The sequence below is a fragment of the Hyla sarda genome, chromosome 2 (genome assembly GCF_029499605.1).
Source record: "Hyla sarda isolate aHylSar1 chromosome 2, aHylSar1.hap1, whole genome shotgun sequence".
Classification (NCBI taxonomy): Eukaryota; Metazoa; Chordata; class Amphibia; order Anura; family Hylidae; genus Hyla; species Hyla sarda.
The window spans coordinates 219,379,116-219,397,110 of NC_079190.1; the positions used below are offsets into that span (position 1 = coordinate 219,379,116).

Genomic DNA, 17,995 nt, shown 5'->3' on the forward strand with positions numbered 1-17,995 from the left:
AGACCTTCCCACATTGGCTCAATATATAGCCGACACTGCCCTTCCCGAATTACCCATTGATGCAATCCAAGCTCTGGAGGAGCCCTTCACTCACTTAGAACTATCAGAGGCGATAGCCTCAATGCCCGCAGGTAAAAGTCCCGGTCCTGACGGGTATACCTTTAAATTTTATAAAACCCTCCAAACTGAGATTGCCCCTCCACTGCTGGAAGCATTTAATGATATTTCTACCTCATCCCCCCCCCCTCCACATCATTCCTAACAGCCTTTATCACCGTCCTACCGAAAGAGGGCAAGGACCCCCTGCTTTGCCCAAGCTATAGGCCTATCTCGCTCCTTAACTCGGACACCAAGTTGTTCGCAAAATTGATATCGAATAGGTTGGCACCCCACATGAGATCCCTTATCCACCCAGATCAGGTGGGCTTCGTTCGAGGACGAGAAGCGAGGGATAACACCCTCCGCACGTTCTCAATCATACACCAGGCCCGAAAGCAAAATACACCTCTTTTCCTGCTGTCGTTAGACGCAGAGAAAGCCTTTGATAGGGTGGACTGGGATTTCATGTCGGCGGCATTGTCTCAAATAGGCATAGGTCCCCTTATGAAATCGAGGATTATGGCACTATACGCAAACCCACAGGCTCACATTAAGCTCAATGGCCAGCTATCCCCCGCATTCATCATCTGCAATGGCACGAGACAGGGCTGCCCCTTATCCCCTTTGTTGTATGTACTATGCATGGAACACCTGCTAACAGCCATAAGGACGAACCCAGATATTAGGGGGCTGCCCACCCCCTTGTGCCATTGCAAATGTGCTGCATTCGCAGACGACCTCTTACTTTACCTATCCTCACCCCTCACATCATTGCCTTCCCTGCTTCGCACCATAAAACACTTCTCTGCCCTTAGTAATTATAAACTAAATATGTCTAAATGTGAAGCCCTGAACATTACTCTCCCCCAACAACTGGTCCAGCAACTCCAATCCGCATACTCATTCAGGTGGCAACCTACCTCTCTTAAATATCTAGGGGTCAGGGTCCCAGCGGATATGACGAACACCTACCGTCTCAATTTTCCCCCACTACTACTCCAGCTGGGAAATGACCTCACTAGATGGGACAAGAGAGACTTTTCCTGGTTAGGGAGAATCAATATCTTCAAAATGAATATTTTACCCCGCCTACTCTACCTCTTCTCCTGCCTGCCAGTCCTTCTCCCTCGCACCTTTTTTAAAGAATTAGTATCACTCCAATCAAAATTCATATGGACACACAAACACCCCAGACTGGCCAGGCGAATCTTGGTCAGAAAGAAATGCGATGGGGGCCTTGCCCTACCAGAATACACCTCCTACTACCTGGCCTCGGTGCTGACACGCGTCCTAGATTGCTTCCACCATACGCAAGACAAGCAATGGGTACGTCTTGAACATCAGTCAGTGGGATGTGACCCAAGAGCAGTAATATGGAGCCCGAGAACAGCTAATAGCCGTATGACCCTGGACAATCTACCCCCGGTAATATCCTCTATTTGTAAAGCTAGGTCTAGATTCATGTCCCGACTTGAACTGCTTGACCAGAATGGCCCACTCTTACCACTGTTCAATAATCCACTGTTCCCTCCGACATTACACCAGAGCCAATTCCTTACACTCCATAAACAGACGTATACCACCCTATCATCACTCCTCACGCAGACGGGACTGAAGCCGTTACCGGACCTACTTGGAGGTCACCCCCCCTCAACGACTCACTTGTTCCAATATGCACAACTGACCCATTTCTACAACTCTACAAAAACAAAGTTGCACCTTCACAGACAGCTTAGTGACTTTGAACGACTGTGTATCATCCGCGCCTGTCCAGAACGCAATCAGTATACTCTACCCATTGCTCTTGGCGAAACACTCCACCGGGCCTTTGCCTTTCAGGGCGGGCTGGGAGAGGGACATGGGATCCTCGATTTCTGACATAGACTGGAGGAAAGCTCTCTATAATTGTCATAAAACCTCTATATCCTGTAAAGCACAGGAAACTAATTATAAATTGCTCACAAGATGGTACAGAGTTCCTACTTTACTGGCATCCATGTACCCTAATGTCCCGGACTTATGCTGGAGATGTCTCTCAGATAGAGGTACAATGCTACATACGTGGCTCACGTGTCCCTCTCTGGCCCCCTTTTGGTCAAGGGTGCTGGATGTGATCAAACGCATAACAGAAGTACGCTTACAGCGTACACCCGATATTCTACTTCTATCAATCATACCCTCATCGGTCCCCAGACACACGACCCGTTTGATCCTGTTCCTATTATTGGCTGCTAGGGCAGTGATACCAAGGTTATGGAAGACGACTGTCTCACCATCCATTTCATCATGGTTACAGGAGGTTTCTAGACTACACAGGATGGAGGAGCTGTTAGCGGAATCCAGTAAGCAACTGACAAAATATCATTTAGTCTGGTCCCCCTGGGTGGCCTTCGCCACTTCCACGGATTATGAAACACTACACCTCAGTAACTGACAACTCTCTATGCCATTACGTCGCGCTGCATTTGCTGACCGTTCCTCACTCTCTGGACATTCTGACGCCTTGATCCCATGACTGACAGACAGCTCAGACCCGGGTGCTTCGGAGTTTCCAGATTGTTCCGGGCTCGGAGGTTAGTTCACAGTTATCTCTCTCTGGTCCTTACACCTTCCAACATATCCCCCCCCCCCCTCCATCCTCCACCCTTACCCCACACTCCTTCTTTCCTCCCACCCTCTCCCCCTGACATAGCCCCTTCTCTTCTTTTTTTTCTTTCTCTCTCTCTCTTTTGTTTTTTCTTCTTCTTCTTCTCCCATTCCATTCTTATAGACAATGATGATACGGGAGTCGCCTCCCAGCCGCCTGGCCTTAGGCCACTCTGAACGGAGTGAGATTGCTCTAATACTAGAAATTTATTTTTGTGTGATTTCCTCCTACTAACCAATAGACACTCTGTTTAGACTGTTATTAGTTACCGAGTGAAAGGGCACTCCCTTGCTTACTTCTTGAACTGTTACCCATTTCGTGCTTGTAAAAGTTTATGAAAAATTCAATAAACCTTTTGATTTGGAAAAAAAAAAAATAAAATATATTTAACATTTCAAAAAAGAAAAAAAAAAAAAACTTTTAATACATTTTTTATAATTTTTTTTTTAATAAAATGTATTAAAAAAAGTAGGAATTTTGGACTTTTAAAATTTTTTTTCGTTCACGCCGTTCACCGTACGGGATCATTAACATTTTATTTTAATAGTTCGGACATTTACGCACGCGGCGATACCAAATATGTCTATAAAAAATGTTTTTTACGCTTTTTGGGGGTAAAATAGGAAAAAACGGACGTTTTACTTTTTTATTGGGGGAGGGGATTTTTCACTTTTTTTTTACTTTTACTTTTACATTTTTTTTTACACTTGAATAGTCCCCATAGGGGACTATTCATAGCAATACCATGATTGCTAATACTGATCTGTTCTATGTATAGGACATAGAACAGATCAGTATTATCGGTCATCTCCTGCTCTGGTCTGCTCGATCACAGACCAGAGCAGGAGACGCCGGGAGCCGCACGGAGGAAGGAGAGGGGACCTCCGTGCGGCGTTATGAATGATCGGATCCCCGCAGCAGCGCTGCGGGCGATCCGATCGTTCATTTTAATCGCGAACTGCCGCAGATGCCGGGATCTGTATTGATCCCGGCACCTGAGGGGTTAATGGCGGACGCCCGCGAGATCGCGGGCGTCGGCCACTGCCGGCGGGTCCCTGGCTGCGATCAGCAGCCGGGATCAGCCGCGCATGACACGGGCATCGCTCCGATGCCCGCGGTTATGCTTAGGACGTAAATGTACGTCCTGGTGCGTTAAGTACCACCTCACCAGGACGTACATTTACGTCCTGCGTCCTTAAGGGGTTAAAAAAAAGAAAAAAAAAAAAAAAGGGGAAAATCCCCTCCCCCAATAAAAATGAAAATTGTCAGTTTTTCCCATTTTACCCCCCAATAAGCGTAAAACTTTTTTTTAATAAACATATTTGGTATCGCCATGTGCGTAAATGTCCGATCTATCAAAATATAATGTTAATGATCCCGTACGGTGAATGGCGTAAACGTAAAAAATTTAAAAAGTCCCGAAATACTGCTTTTTGGTCACATTTTATTCAAAAAAAATTTATAAAAAATTATCTAAAAGTTTTATAAATGCCAATGTGGTATCTAAAAAAAGTACAGATGATGGCACAAAAAATGAGCCCTCATACCGCCCTATATACGGAAAAATTAAAAAGTTATAGGTGGTCAAAATAGGGCGATTTTAGATTACTGATTTTGTACAAAAAGTTTTAGATTTTTTTTTAAGCGGTACAAAAATATAAAAGTATCTAGCCATGGGTATCATTTTAATCATATTGACCCACAGAATAAAGAACACCTATAATTTTTACCGTAAAGTGTACAGAGTGAAAACAAAACCCTCCAAAATGTGCAAAATTTTGGTTTTAATTTAAATTTCCCCCCTAAAAATTTTTTTGGGGTTCGCCGTACATTTTATGGTAAAATGAGAGGTTTCATTACAAAGTACAATTGGTCACGCAAAAAACAAGCCCTTATATGGGTCTGTACATGGAAATATAAATGAGTAATGGATTTTAGAAGGCGAGGAGGAAAAAACAAAAAAACGCAAAAATAAAATTAACCTGGACCTTAAGGTGAAAATGGGCTTGGTCCTTAATGGGTTAAATACTTGGAAGTAGTTTCTCAAGTTTCACAAATTGTGTGCTACAATGCATCATCTTAAAGTGGTACTCCTGTGGAAAACATTTTTTTTTTTCAAAATCAACTGGTGCTAGAACGATAAACAGATAAGTAAATTTTTTCTATTTAAAAAACATAATTCTTCCAGTACTTATTAGCTGCTGTATGCTCCAGAGGAAGTTGTGAAGTTCTTTTCAGTCTGACCACAGTGCTCTCTGCTGCCCCCTCGGTCCGTGTCAGGAACAAACCAGTATAGGAGCAAATCCCAATAGCAAACCTTTCCTGCTCTGGACAGTTCCTGACATGGACAGAGATGTCAGCAGAGAGCACGGTGGTCAGACAGAAAAGAACTTCACAAATTTCTCTGGAACATACAGCAGCTAAAAAGTACTGGAAGGTTACGATTTTTTATAGAAGTAATTTACAAATCTGTTTAACTTTCTAGCACCAGTTGATTTGAAACAAATTTTTTTTTCCACCGGAGTACTCCTTAAGTCAAGCTATTTAGCTCAGGGAGTACTGCCTCGAATAGATACAATCGTACTTGCTTCTTGGTTTACAGCAGGACCAGGAGAGGAATGTGTAGATTTTGGTGAAAATTTGTCACACTTTTTGAGCAAAATTTTTTTTTATTTTCCTGCGATTTCAGCAAAAATGAAAAGCATTGAGAACATTTTAGACTTTTTAATATATATTTATACACAAATATGGTTGTGAAGAGCAGGAAGAGTCTACACAAATCTATTTAATTTAAAACATTTATGTATACTAATGGTTAGTTCTAGGCAACTTTATCACTTTTACAGCAGTATTTCATATCAGTATTTGTAAGCCAAAACCATATATTCAAAACAATAAAATTAAGTAAAATACCTCAAGACATCCTTGATCTGGGAGATTTGGTTTTGTTACTAAGTTGCCCTCCACGCACGTTTGATGACTAAATACAGATTTCCACAATGGGGAGCTTACAATTGAGGTTATCTTTGCAGCCGGCAAGTCTGCAGCAGTTCCCAACTCTATAGAAGAAAAAAAACAAAAATCAGACAGGCAATGCTCACTCACGTTTTGTTTGCTAAAAAGTAACATAATTACTATTTTGAAATATGATAAAAAGTTTCACTTTTAGCTCAGCTATACAGGAATATCTTACCGCATGTAGATTTCATGGCCATAGACTGTGATGCAAGACGGCCCAATAAGCGTGCAACAAGTAGCTGTAAATCTGAACTCCAAGACAAAGCAATGTCTGGCAGGCCATATGCAGTCACTGTAAACTTAAAGCCCCATTCATTGTTGCTACTGTCTGAGAAGAACATAAAATGCAGTTGTGGACCAGCCTTGAAGGTCACTTTCTGAAAGATTATAAGAAAAGGGAAACATTACAGTACATAAATATAGAGCACATATAAGAAAAAAAAGCCTCCTCATCATTCTCTGCCCATAATCCAGTGCCAGCTGAGCTTACAAAAAAGCTTTTCCTCTGCCTGGGTTTTGATAAATCTCCGTCCACGTGTATAAAAACCACCTCATAAAACTGCTCCAAAAAAACTCAGTGTATTTTATTATTTTGGGGCAGTTTTGGGGGAGGTTTTCTACTGAACAGCCAGGATGGGGTTGTTTTGTTTTTATTTTTTAGCTCTCTAATTGTTTTTGAACCATGCTACTTGGAAACCCTGACCAATGAAATGACATGTCACTGTTTAGCCAGGGGGGAAAAAACATCTCTTTCCAGAGGCTCCCATTGGAATAAGTGGGCATGGGGTTTTTGGGTTAAACTGATTGTTTTTTTAAGACTAAACATACAGTATTTGCCTCAAACACTATGCCAATTTTGTGCATGTGAACATGCCCTATGGGTGGTTTCACACACTGCATATATGTATTTTTATATAAATGACACTGCAATTTTTATTTGGCCAAAGTTCAACAAATGTCCAGTAAATGTCCACTTTTTTCCTTTTGCTGAAAAACCTCATCAAAAACTGCCATGGTGTTTTTCCAAAAAACGCAGTGTTTGAAACTATCTTTAGGCTATGGCTACACTGTGACTTTCACTGTGAATTTACAAGACTGCATACAGCTCAATGCACAGCTTTATAGATGTAGCTAGTTAAAGGGGTATTCCGGGCAAAAACATCTTATCCCCTATCGAAAGGATAGGGGATAAGATGTCTGATCGCGGGGGGCCCGCCGATGGGACCCCCCGCCATCTCCCTGCAGCACCCCCATTCTATGTGTAGCTGCTTCTGAAGTTTCGGAAACTGCCGGGCTTCCGAGACTTCTAGAATGCGGGCTGCTGCAGGGAGATCACAGGGGGTCCCAGCGGCAGGACCCCCACGATCAGACATCTTATCCCCTATCCTTTCGATGGGGGATAAGATGTTTTTGCCCGGAATACCCCTAGGGGTACTTTAACATCAGGTTAACCCCTTGAGGACGAAGCCCATTTTGACCCTAAGGACCAGAGCATTTTTTGCACATCTGATTACTGTCACTTTAAGCATTAATAACTCTGGTATGCTTGTACTTTTGAATTTGATTCAGAGATTTTTTTTCGTGACATATTCTACTTTACGTTAGTGGTAAATGTTCGTCGACTTGCATAATTTCTTGGTGAAAAATTCAAAAATTTTGCATTTTTATAACTTTGAAGCTCTCTGCTTGTAAGGAAAATAGACATACCAAATAAATTATATATTGATTCACATATACAATATGTCTACTATATGATTGCATCATAAAGTTGACGTGTTTTTACTTTTGGAAGACATCAGAGGGCTTCAAAGTTCAGCAGCAATTTTCAAATTTTTCAAAATCTGAATTTTTCAGGGACCAGTTCCGTTTTGTGAAGTGAATTTAAGGGTCTTTATGTTAGAAATACCCCATAATGGACCCCATTATGAAAACTGCACCCCTCATAGTATTCAAAATGACATTCAGAAAGTTTGTCAACCCTTTAGGTGTTTCACAGGAATAGCAACAAAGTGGAGATGAAAATTCAAAATCTTAATTTTTTTACACTAACATGTTCTTGTAGACCCATATTTTTTATTTTTACAAGGGGTAAAAGGAGAAAAAGCCCCCCAAAATGTGTAACACAATTTCTCTCGTGTAAGCAAATACCTTATATGTGTATGTAAAGTGCTCTGTGGGTCGCTAGAGGGCTCAGTAGGGAAGGAGCGACAATGGGATTTTGGAGAGCAAATTTTGCTGAAATGGGCTGTAAACATACCTCATTGTCCCTAAAAAAAATAAACAGGTATATGAAAGGGAGAGGGTGATGTAGGCTGTAGAGGCTTGTCAGAGGTTGTGACACCACTCGGGAGGTCGGGCTTGAGCTCTAGGGCCAACAAAGCATTTTTTCTTATAGACTGTTTATAAATCTGCCCTATGCATTGTTTTTTACTACTTACCTTTGGCCACTTGTCAGTACCAACTTTGTGATCATAACGAACTTTGCCACCTCTGGCATCTGTAAACTCCAAATAGTCATATCTGCACAGAAATATAAAATCCACATTAAATCCATAAGTAGGTTTTGGTTGAAAGTTGTGGGCCATTTGTCTTTTGCAGCTGTTCGGTCCTACAATATAATACCAGCTGCTGAATGCCATTCAGTGCTCATTCTGTCACATACGCTCTTTTTAACCCCTTAAGGACTCAGCAAATTTTAATTTAGTTTTTTCCTCCTAGCCTTCTAAAAATCATAACTTTTTTTTTATTTTTTTGTCCACAGAGGGCTTGTTTTTTTTTTTTGTTTTTTTTTTTTTGCACGACCAGTTGTCCATTGTAATGACATCACTAATTTTACCATAAAATGTATGGCGCAACCAAAAAAAATATTATTTGTGTGGGGAAATTGATAAGAATTTATTCTATGGGTCAATACGATTAAAATGATACCCATGATTACATACTTTTCTATTATTATACCGCTTTAAAAAAAATCTCAAACATTTTAATCAAATTAGTACATTTGAAATCCCTATATTTTGACAACCTATAACTTCTTAATTCTTCCGTATAAGTGGCGGTATGAGGGCTCACTTTTTGCACCGTGATCTGTACTTTTTTATTGGTAACACATTTGCGTATATAAAACTTTTAGTACATTTTTATACATTTTTTTATGGAACATAATGTGACAAAAAAAAGCAGCATTTTTGGACTTTATTTTACGTTTACGTTGTTCAACATACGGGATAATTTTCATATTTTGAGGGTTATGACATTTACACACTTGGCGATACCAAAAATGTTTATAAATGTATTTACTTTTTTCTTTATTTTTTTTACACTTTTTGGGGGTAAAGTGGGAAAAAGGGCCAATTTAAATTTTTATTGGGGGAGGGGATTTATTTATATATATTTTTTTACTTTTTATTATTTATTGCAATTACTTGATTGGGGCATAGCACTTATCAGTATTACCGCGTATTCCCACGGGATCCCCACAGCAGCGCTGCGGGCAATCCGATAATCCATTTTAGTGACCGCACTGCCGCAGATGCCGTGATCTGTATTGATTACGGCATCTGAGGGGTTAGTGGCACACATCAGCGCAATCGCTGATGTGCTCCATTACCGGCGGGTCCCTGGTTGCCGAGAGCAGCCGTGACCTGACGCGCATGACGGTCATGTACAGGACGTGAATGTACGTCATGGTGCGTTAAGAACCAACGCTCCAGGACGTAAGTTTACGTCCTGCGTCGTTAAGGGGTTTAATGCCCTCTTGTCTGCTTTCCTGAATGCTATTCTAAGCTGACATATTTACAAAACAAAGTATATTCAACTGAATAAGAAGCTTTAAGCTGATGGGCACCCTCCATACAACCCTCACATCATCATGACATAACAGTCAATGGTCTGAAAGAGGTTAGGCCTATGAGCAAATCTGCCATCGAAATGGCAGCAGATCTATAGTAAATATAATCAAAACCTCCATTCAGTATTCATTCCAAATTACAGATCATTTGTCATTGGTTTTAAAAACTAGGACAAGTAAATGTCTTAACTACACATTTTAAATGTGCTATAACAACATTATATAAAAGTGGCATGTATATGAATTACCTCCTTTCAGTTTCACACTTCTCATCAAATTCCACCTCAAAGTAGGTGGCTCCAGGACAAAGGAAAACTGTTGTATCACGACAGTTGTTTTCATAGTTGTGGGGGGATTCCATGTTCCAGGTCTGTAGAACCACTGGTTGTTGAACCTGATTCCAACTTTCCATTTCAATCTACAAAAAAAAAAAAAAAAAAAAAAAAAAAAAAAAAAAGAAGAACTTTATACCCACGTACTTTGCTAATATTCAAAATGTTCAAAAATTTTCAGAGGAAGTTCTAAGTTTCAGTACTGCACAGGAATGAAGTTATGAACCACCTGAAAATGGCTGATAAAATAAGTTTATCGATTTAATATCTCAATGTGTTAAACCTGAACCATTTTGTGTTCATATGCACACAATATAAAACAGAAATGTGCTAAGGGTAAGATTAAAATGTCTGAAAGTAGACTACCTTGTTGGCACTTTCACCAGGATCCCCACAAAGCTTCTTCATTAACTTAGCTAAGTTAATGAATCTTTGAAGTAGTAAACAGTGTGGAATATCAAGAGAGCAAAACTCCAACATGAATGTCATCTGTCAAAATAAAACTGTCTTAGTCAACAAAACACTGCAATTGTGACATATTTAACCCTATGTGGATTATACTCACAAGCTGGCGTGTTGACATGGCGAACACTGACTTGTTCAATTTTTCAATGATCACCTTCCCACTGCACTCACTTAACAAGGGTTCCAAAATGTCTTTGGTGTTTGTCAAGAAAAGGTCAACATCTGGAAAACACCAGAAAACAATGGTAGAACAAAAAGAGTCAAAGAGTAAAGCTGAATAAGGCATATAGATTTTAAAGTGTACCTGTCAGATCCCACAAACAAAACTTTTATATGCTACTCAGTACCTAATCCTGATCGTGTATGCCTAACACCCATATTTCACACACAAAAAAAAAATAGCATATTAAAGCTGATCACTGTCTTTTCAACCTCTCAGAGGGAGGGGGCGTGTCCTTCTCTTGTCTGCACTGTGCATGACTCAGCTTTCTCCCTCACTCTGCTGACTCACTGCTCTCAGGAGTGAGCCTGGAAGTCACTTAGATCTTTCTAAATAAGTGCAAAAGGTTTAGTGCTAAAAGTACAGTAGTTTTTATGCATATATTTTCTCTCTTTTCTGTATGTTCCTATGTCATTCCCATGTGCCATCCTTTGGCAGTCCTGTAATGCTGGTAGTTTTGGAATAGTTGGAGGTACAGTGTTTGGGTAACTTTTTATTTTTTTTATTTTTACAGCAGTGTTGCCTTCAGCTGTGTGCCTACAGCTTTTGCAAAATTACAACTCCCAGCATGCCCTGACATTCTTTGGCTGTCCAGGCATGCATAGAGTTGTAGTCTTGCAACAGCTGGAGGCACATATTTGGTTAAACTGTGTTACAGCAGTGTTGCTGCAAGCGGTGTTCATCCTCCTGCCTTGTGCAACAGCCCTCTTGTCCAAGCTGCTGATGTGGGACTAATCAGTGTCCCAAGAGGTATGGGGACCCCTAGTGGTGGGATTTTTCAAAGGCAGTTTTCTTTAATAAAATGAAAAAAATGTTTTAAAATTAAGTAGTATATTAGAAAAAAGGAGATTTTTTTATGCTTACCGTAAAATCTCTATTCTCTCGGAGGATCCATTGGGGGACACAGACCTTGGGGTATATGCTGCTGTCACTAGAAGGCTTGACACTGTGGCAACAAGAAAAGTCGGTCCCTCCCAGCAGGATATACCCACCTACAGGCACCTGAGCTAATCGGTTTTAGTCCCAGAGCAGTACCAACAGGTAAGAAAAAAAAAAAGAGGACCAACATGTAAGAAAAAAAAAAACAGAAACTGTCCGAGGAACCACAGAATACAAATTAACTGAAGCACCCTCGGACAGGTAACCAAACCCGGAATACCAGAAAAATGGGTGGGTGCTGTGGATCCTCCGAGAAAGCGCTTTTACGGTAAGCATAAAAATCTCCTTTTCTCTATCGGCTCATTGGGGGACACAGACCTTGGGATGTACCAAAGCAGTCCCCAGGGTGGGTAAAAGAGGAGCAAGCTAGGTGGAAGGCTGGACCACAGCCGCCTGTAACACCTTGCAACCCAACTAGCATCAGCAGATGCAACGGTATGAACCTGGTAGAATTTTGTAAAAGTGTGCAAAGATGACCAGGTGGCCGCTTTACAAACTTGCAAGGCCGAAGCCCTGTTGCGGAGAGCCCAGGAGGCTACGACAGAACGAGCGGAATGAGCTGAGACCCTGAAGGGTTGAGTCTTCCCCTTAGAGTGGTAAGCTTCCGAAATAGCAGACCAGATGCACCGGGAAATGGTGTCCTTGGAAGCAGGTGGTCCTTTACGAAGACCCTCCGTAAGTGCAAAGAAGGAGTCACTCTGACAAAAAGAAGAAGTGACTGAGAGGTAGGTCTGACTGGCCCCTACCACACCAAGTTTATGGAGCAAACGTTCCTTTGGATGAGATGGGGTCGGACAAAAGGACAGGAGGACGATGTCTTCATTGAGATGAAAAGCGGAAACAACCTTAGGTAGAGAGGATGGAACTGGACGAAAAACAACCTTGTCATGGTGGATGACCAGGTAGGAAGAGCGGCAGTATAGAGCTGCCAGCTCCGAAACCCTCCAAATAGAAGTCACCGCAATAAGGAACGCCACCTTCCAGGAAAGTAGACGTAGAGGAATTTCCCTAAGAGGTTCAAAGTGAGCACCCTGCAGGGCACCGAGAACCAATTTCAGATCCCAAGGATGAGTAGGCGATCTTTACGGCGGGGCCGCGTCAGCCACACCTTGAAGAAAAATCCGGATATGAAGATCAGATGCCAGGGGACGTTGAAAAAGAATAGAAAAAGCTGAAACCTGGCCCTTAAGGGAACTGAGAGCCAACCCCGACTGAAAGAAGTCGTGGGAGAGAGAAATTAACAGGGGAAACGGCATGAGATTCATACCAACGAAAATAAAACCGCCAAGTACAGTGGTAAATCGCAGAAGAGGGCTTACGCGCCCTGATCATAGAGGAAACAACTTGGTTAGAAAATCCCCTGGCTCTCAAAACCGTGGTCTCAATCGCCACGCCATCAAATGCAGAGACTGTAAATTGGGGTGGCAAAGAGGACCCTGAGAGAGCAGCTCTGGACGGAGCGGGGGGGCGCAGTGGAGCATTGTCCACTAGCCGAACCCCGTCTGCGTACCACGCCCTCCTGGGCCAGTCCGGAGCCACGAGAATGGCGGGGACGCCTTCTGCCTTGAGCTTCCTCAAGACCCTGGGAAGGAGAGGAAGAGGAGGAAAGAGATAGGGCAGGGCAAAGTGCGACCAATGAATCACCAGGGCGTCCACGGCTAGAGCCAAGGGATCCCGGGACTTCGCCACAAAACGAGTAACCTTCTGGTCGTGACACGAAGCTCACAGGTCAACGTCTGGAGTGCACCAGAGATTGCAGATTTCCGTAAACACTTTTGGATGAAGAGACCACTCGCCTGGGTCGGTTGAGGAGTGGCTGAGATAGTCCGCCTCCCAATTGTCCACACCCGGTATGTGAACCGCTGAGATGGATGGAACTCTGAGTTCCGCCCAGAGAAGGATCTTGGAGACTTCGGCCATCGCTGCGGGTGCCACCCTGGCGATTGATATACGCCACAGCTGTGGAGTTGTCCGACTGGGCACGAACAGGACAGTCGCGAAGAAGGTGCTCCCAATGGCACAGGCAAAGATAGATTGCCCGGATTTCCAAGATGTTGATGAGGAGAAGGAATTCTCGGGAGGACCAAAGGCCCTGGACTGTCCGGTCCTTGAAGACTCCTCCCCAACCGCTGAGACTGGCATGCGTCGTGATGACTTGCCAGGTGAGGGGCAGAAAGGATTGTCTTAGACAAAGAAGAGGGGGGAGCAGCAACCACAGAAGGGAATGGCGAGACCTGGGGGGGAAAGGACGATCCTGAGATCGAGGGATAGCGGAGATCTGTCCCATTGGGACAGGAGAACAAGTTGAAGAGGTCGATAATGAAACTGGGCAAAAGGAACGGCTTCCATGGCCGCCACCATGCAGAATCGAATGGAAACTGGCACAGGTTTCCGTGGAATCTGAACTCCTGATAAAAGAGCCATCCGCTTGTCCGAAGGGAGCCGGATCCTGGCGGATGCAGTGTCGAACTGAAGTCCTAGGAAGACTAGGGACTGGGTGGGAGTCAGGTAGGACTTGTCCTGATTGATCATCCAGGTGAACCGAGACAAGGTCTGCAGAGTGAGGTGGAGGCTCTCTTGATTCTGGGCCCTGGGTGGAGCCTTGACCAAGAGATCGTCCAAGCAGGGGATCACTGATACACCCCCTGCTCGCAAGAGGGCGACCACTGCCACCAGTACCTTCGTGAAAACCCTCATAGTAGTGGCAGGTCAGAAAGGAAGGGCTACAAACTGAAAATGGCCCTCTGGAACTGCGAAGCGAAGATAAACGCTGATGTGCTGGAAACATGGGGATGTGGAGGTAGGTATCTTGGATGTCCACCGAGGAAAGAAACTCCCCTTTATCCATGAACGCCAATACCAAACAAAGAGACTCCAAGCGGAAATGAAGGAGGAATAGATGTCGGTTGAGGTGCTTTAGGTCCAAGATCGGGCGAACGGAACCCCCTTTTTTGGGGACCACAAATAGGTTGGAATAAAAACCTGAAAAACGCTCCCTCGGAGGAACTGGGATAATCACTCCTGGACTCTGGAGATGAGCCAGAGGACAAACCCCTAGGGCGCTTGTGAGGGTGCCTGGAATAAGGGGAATGAGAGCAAGGCTCTCTAGAGGGTTGGGTAAGGAAGACTTCTCCAAAGCAGTCACCACAGAATGGGAGACCTGCGCCTAATCGGAAATAGACTGGGAGAGGGAAGAAATCCACTCCGGAGGGAGAGCAGAGCCCAAGGGTTCTATTGGGACATCCTGGGAAGATATACTAGGAGGGTCGGGAGGCACAGTGGTGCAGGCATGACAAATGGGTTCAGCAGAACCACAAGGCATTTTAAGTTTGCAGGCCTTACAGGCATAATAGGTGACCAGGGTCCCAGGGACCTGTCTGGAGGCGGTGGGGGGGTATCAGTTCTGGGTTCAGACATTGCGCAAGCCAGATAAAAAAGAAGCAGTTCAACACAAGTTTGTGTCCCTCCTGAAGAGAAGAAGCTGGTTGTGTGAGGAAAAAAATCCGGTCCTCAGTCAGAGAGATAGCTCTGCAGAGAGAGCAAGAGGAGCAGGAGGGCTAGACCAAAGAAAAGGAGGGGGCCGGACTAGTATCAGGCAGGCCATGATTGTTTAGAATTGCCCCCAGGAGCAAGAGCCCTGCGCTGATAGGGTAACCATCAGGGCTCACAATGCGTGCGCCAACACGTGATAGGGCCTGAATCCCCACCGGGAGAGAGTGGGCGGGGCTATTGTCCGTGAGCAGAGTGTGCCGTGGCCATAATTAATTTATCCACTAATGCCGGCAAAGTAATGTGGTTGAGGCCGGAGGAGACAGAAATCCACCGGGCTAGTGCGAACAGCACTGCCGACAGGGGAAGGGATCCCCGACACTCCGATCGCATCGCAAAGCGAAGGCCAGAGGGAAACTAGAATATATATACCGGCGCATCCGCAGAAAGTAAAACCGGTGAAGTACATGTGAATAAAAGTGAAGTGAACATTATTCCTGAACCACATAACGTTCCTTATATCAGAATGGCCGAGAAGGACAATCCCTAGGGGGAATAAAAAGGAAAGGGCACCAAAGCAGGGGGCTACAGAGGTTGAGAGTCCAGAAACCTGAAAGAAAAAGGGGGGAGAAATACTCACCTTCCATAGAAAAAATACCTCATGATGTCTTCAGTCAGCATTTAATCACCTGACAGCGAGACGAGCAGCGAAGGTAGGGGGACCCGGACCCAAATGTACAACCCCAGGTGCTGACCGGTGGCGAGAAGGGGATAACAGTACATGACTCTGTCTGTGCCCCATCTTCGCAAATGGGGAAACAGTGAACGCTATGTTCCTGAGACCCCACCTGAAAAGAGAAAAAAAAAAGGGTGAGAAAAATCTAACTAAACGTCCCCAAACTGAAAAACAATAATATAAGTGACCAGGTCTGAGAGCTCCAGATCAAGCGTCTGCCTCCTACAGACACCAAGCTAAAATTGATTAGCTCAGGTGCCTGTAGGTGCCTGTATATCCTGCAGGGAGGGGCCAACTTTTCTTGTTGCCATAGTGTCAAGCCTCCTAGTGACAGCAGCATATACCCCAAGCTTTGTGTCCCCCAATGGAGCCGATAGAGAAACTATTGTTTTGCCAAGATGTGCAACATATAAAAAGTTTTTACATCTGAAGTTTTTACATCCGACCATTTAAGGCAAATATTCTAAAAGATTAATGTAAGTTTTCTGCCATAAAATTAACAGCAATAATAGCTAGTTAAAGTACTGCATATTATTAAGGGCTGCGACTTAGTTGGGCAATTATTGCTTCGATTAATCGTCTAATGGGATAGAAATAACCATAGTGGAAAAAAGATAATTGGTAAGATAGATTAGGGAGGGAGAAAGGAGCTGCAGGAAACCGAAGATGGTGTGTGCTGGGCCCCTTCTTCACTAAACAGGCTGCCGAGGACCACAGTTGCATATACACCGTATTTATTGGCGTATAACACGCACTTTTAAAACTTAAATTCAAGGCAAAAAGTCTGCGTGTTATACGCCGATAAATCTTTTTGTCACTGATTTAAAGTGGCCGCATGAGCGGCTGCTTGTTAAGGATTAGCAGCCTGGCCGCTGCCACTTTAAATCAGTAACCAGCGTGCGGCTCCCGCTTTGTTTTTATTAGATTTTCCTCCCTTTCCCCCCTGCTTTTTATTGTATTGTGTTTTTTTTTTTATCTTCCTTACCTAGCCGCGCTCGGAAGGCCGGGTCCGGTGTCGGCTGCGGTCAGTGAAGCAGGTTGAGTGACGTCCTCTGCTAGCTCCGCTGCACAGAATCAGGGACGTCACTCATTCAATGCTGCTGCCGCTGTGTCTATTCTAATGGCTGCGGTTGCTGCGGCCACACTGACCAGCGGCGGCTGCAGCGAATGATGAGTGATGTCCCTGATGCTGTGCAGCCGGCAGAGGACGTCACTCATCCTGCTTCACTGACCGCAGCCCGCAAGACCCGAGAACGGACCCGGCCTGCCGAGCGCGGCTAGGTAAGGAAGATGGGAAAAAAAATATATATAAAAAACAGGGGGGGGGGGGGGGGGGGGGGGGCGAAAGGGGATGCTGAGAGGCATCTCAGGATTGTGCTCAGTTTCCTCAGTCCTGCCAAAGAAAGTTCAGTAACAAAACACAATGGTCAACTAAAATTGTAAAGTGAAATGTTCTAACCAGACCACAACTTACACTTGACAAGTAATTCTCTTGCTATCAACTGAGACACTGGATCTTCTCCTTTTAGCTGGCAAACACACCATGACAGGAGGCTACCTTGAACTGCCCAGAACAAGGAATGTAGGTTTGTGCCACACTCTCCCTGGGAATCATGCAGAACCAATGTCTTACTCTGCAAACAGAAAAATAGAACTGCTTTACAAATCCTGGCAACAGAGAAAAATCCATCACCAACCATAGAGTCCTTCCACACCAAAAAAAGGAACTGCATCTAATAAGAAGCAAATATTAACTCTCTCTCTCTATATCAAACTTGATAATACATTTAATATTTTTTTTCATAAGACTCAAAGTATTATAATTGAGTTATTACCTCCCTCGTTGCCATCACCAAAAATTTGTCCATGACCGAAAGCACTTGACTGATGTCTAAATCTGGAGGAGTATCAGTATCTGGCAGTAATAGTAATCCACTTGGGTCTTGCTCACTAAATAAAAAAAATAAAAAGAATTTAAATAGTAATTCAGTGGCTAAACCTGGACATATACACAGTTGAATTAAAGTGTACAGTTGAATAGACTGCCGCAGGCTCTGTTATAGGCATATGTGTAAAAAAAAAAAAAAAAAAAAAAAAAAAAAAAAAGAATCAATTGCCACAAAAGAATGGACCTAAAAACGACACTATGATAAAAGGTGGAAATTCCCTTTAAACTAAATGCTTTATTAAACCACTTTTG

General features: G+C 43.6%; 1 protein-coding gene across 2 annotated transcripts in view; it reads right to left on the reverse strand.

The window, feature by feature from the left end:
• The window catches only part of ZZEF1 (zinc finger ZZ-type and EF-hand domain containing 1), a 192,308-nt gene that overhangs the window by 98,882 nt on the left and 75,431 nt on the right, over positions 1–17,995 (reverse strand). For both annotated transcript variants that reach the window (XM_056556404.1, XM_056556405.1), the window contains exons 18-25: positions 17,631–17,745; positions 17,270–17,429; positions 10,512–10,633; positions 10,313–10,435; positions 9,863–10,032; positions 8,203–8,284; positions 5,940–6,141; positions 5,660–5,805 (exon numbers count right to left, since the gene is read on the reverse strand). In XM_056556404.1, the coding sequence (XP_056412379.1) occupies positions 5,660–5,805; positions 5,940–6,141; positions 8,203–8,284; positions 9,863–10,032; positions 10,313–10,435; positions 10,512–10,633; positions 17,270–17,429; positions 17,631–17,745 (1,120 nt within the window). The remainder of the gene's footprint in view (positions 1–5,659; positions 5,806–5,939; positions 6,142–8,202; positions 8,285–9,862; positions 10,033–10,312; positions 10,436–10,511; positions 10,634–17,269; positions 17,430–17,630; positions 17,746–17,995) is intronic.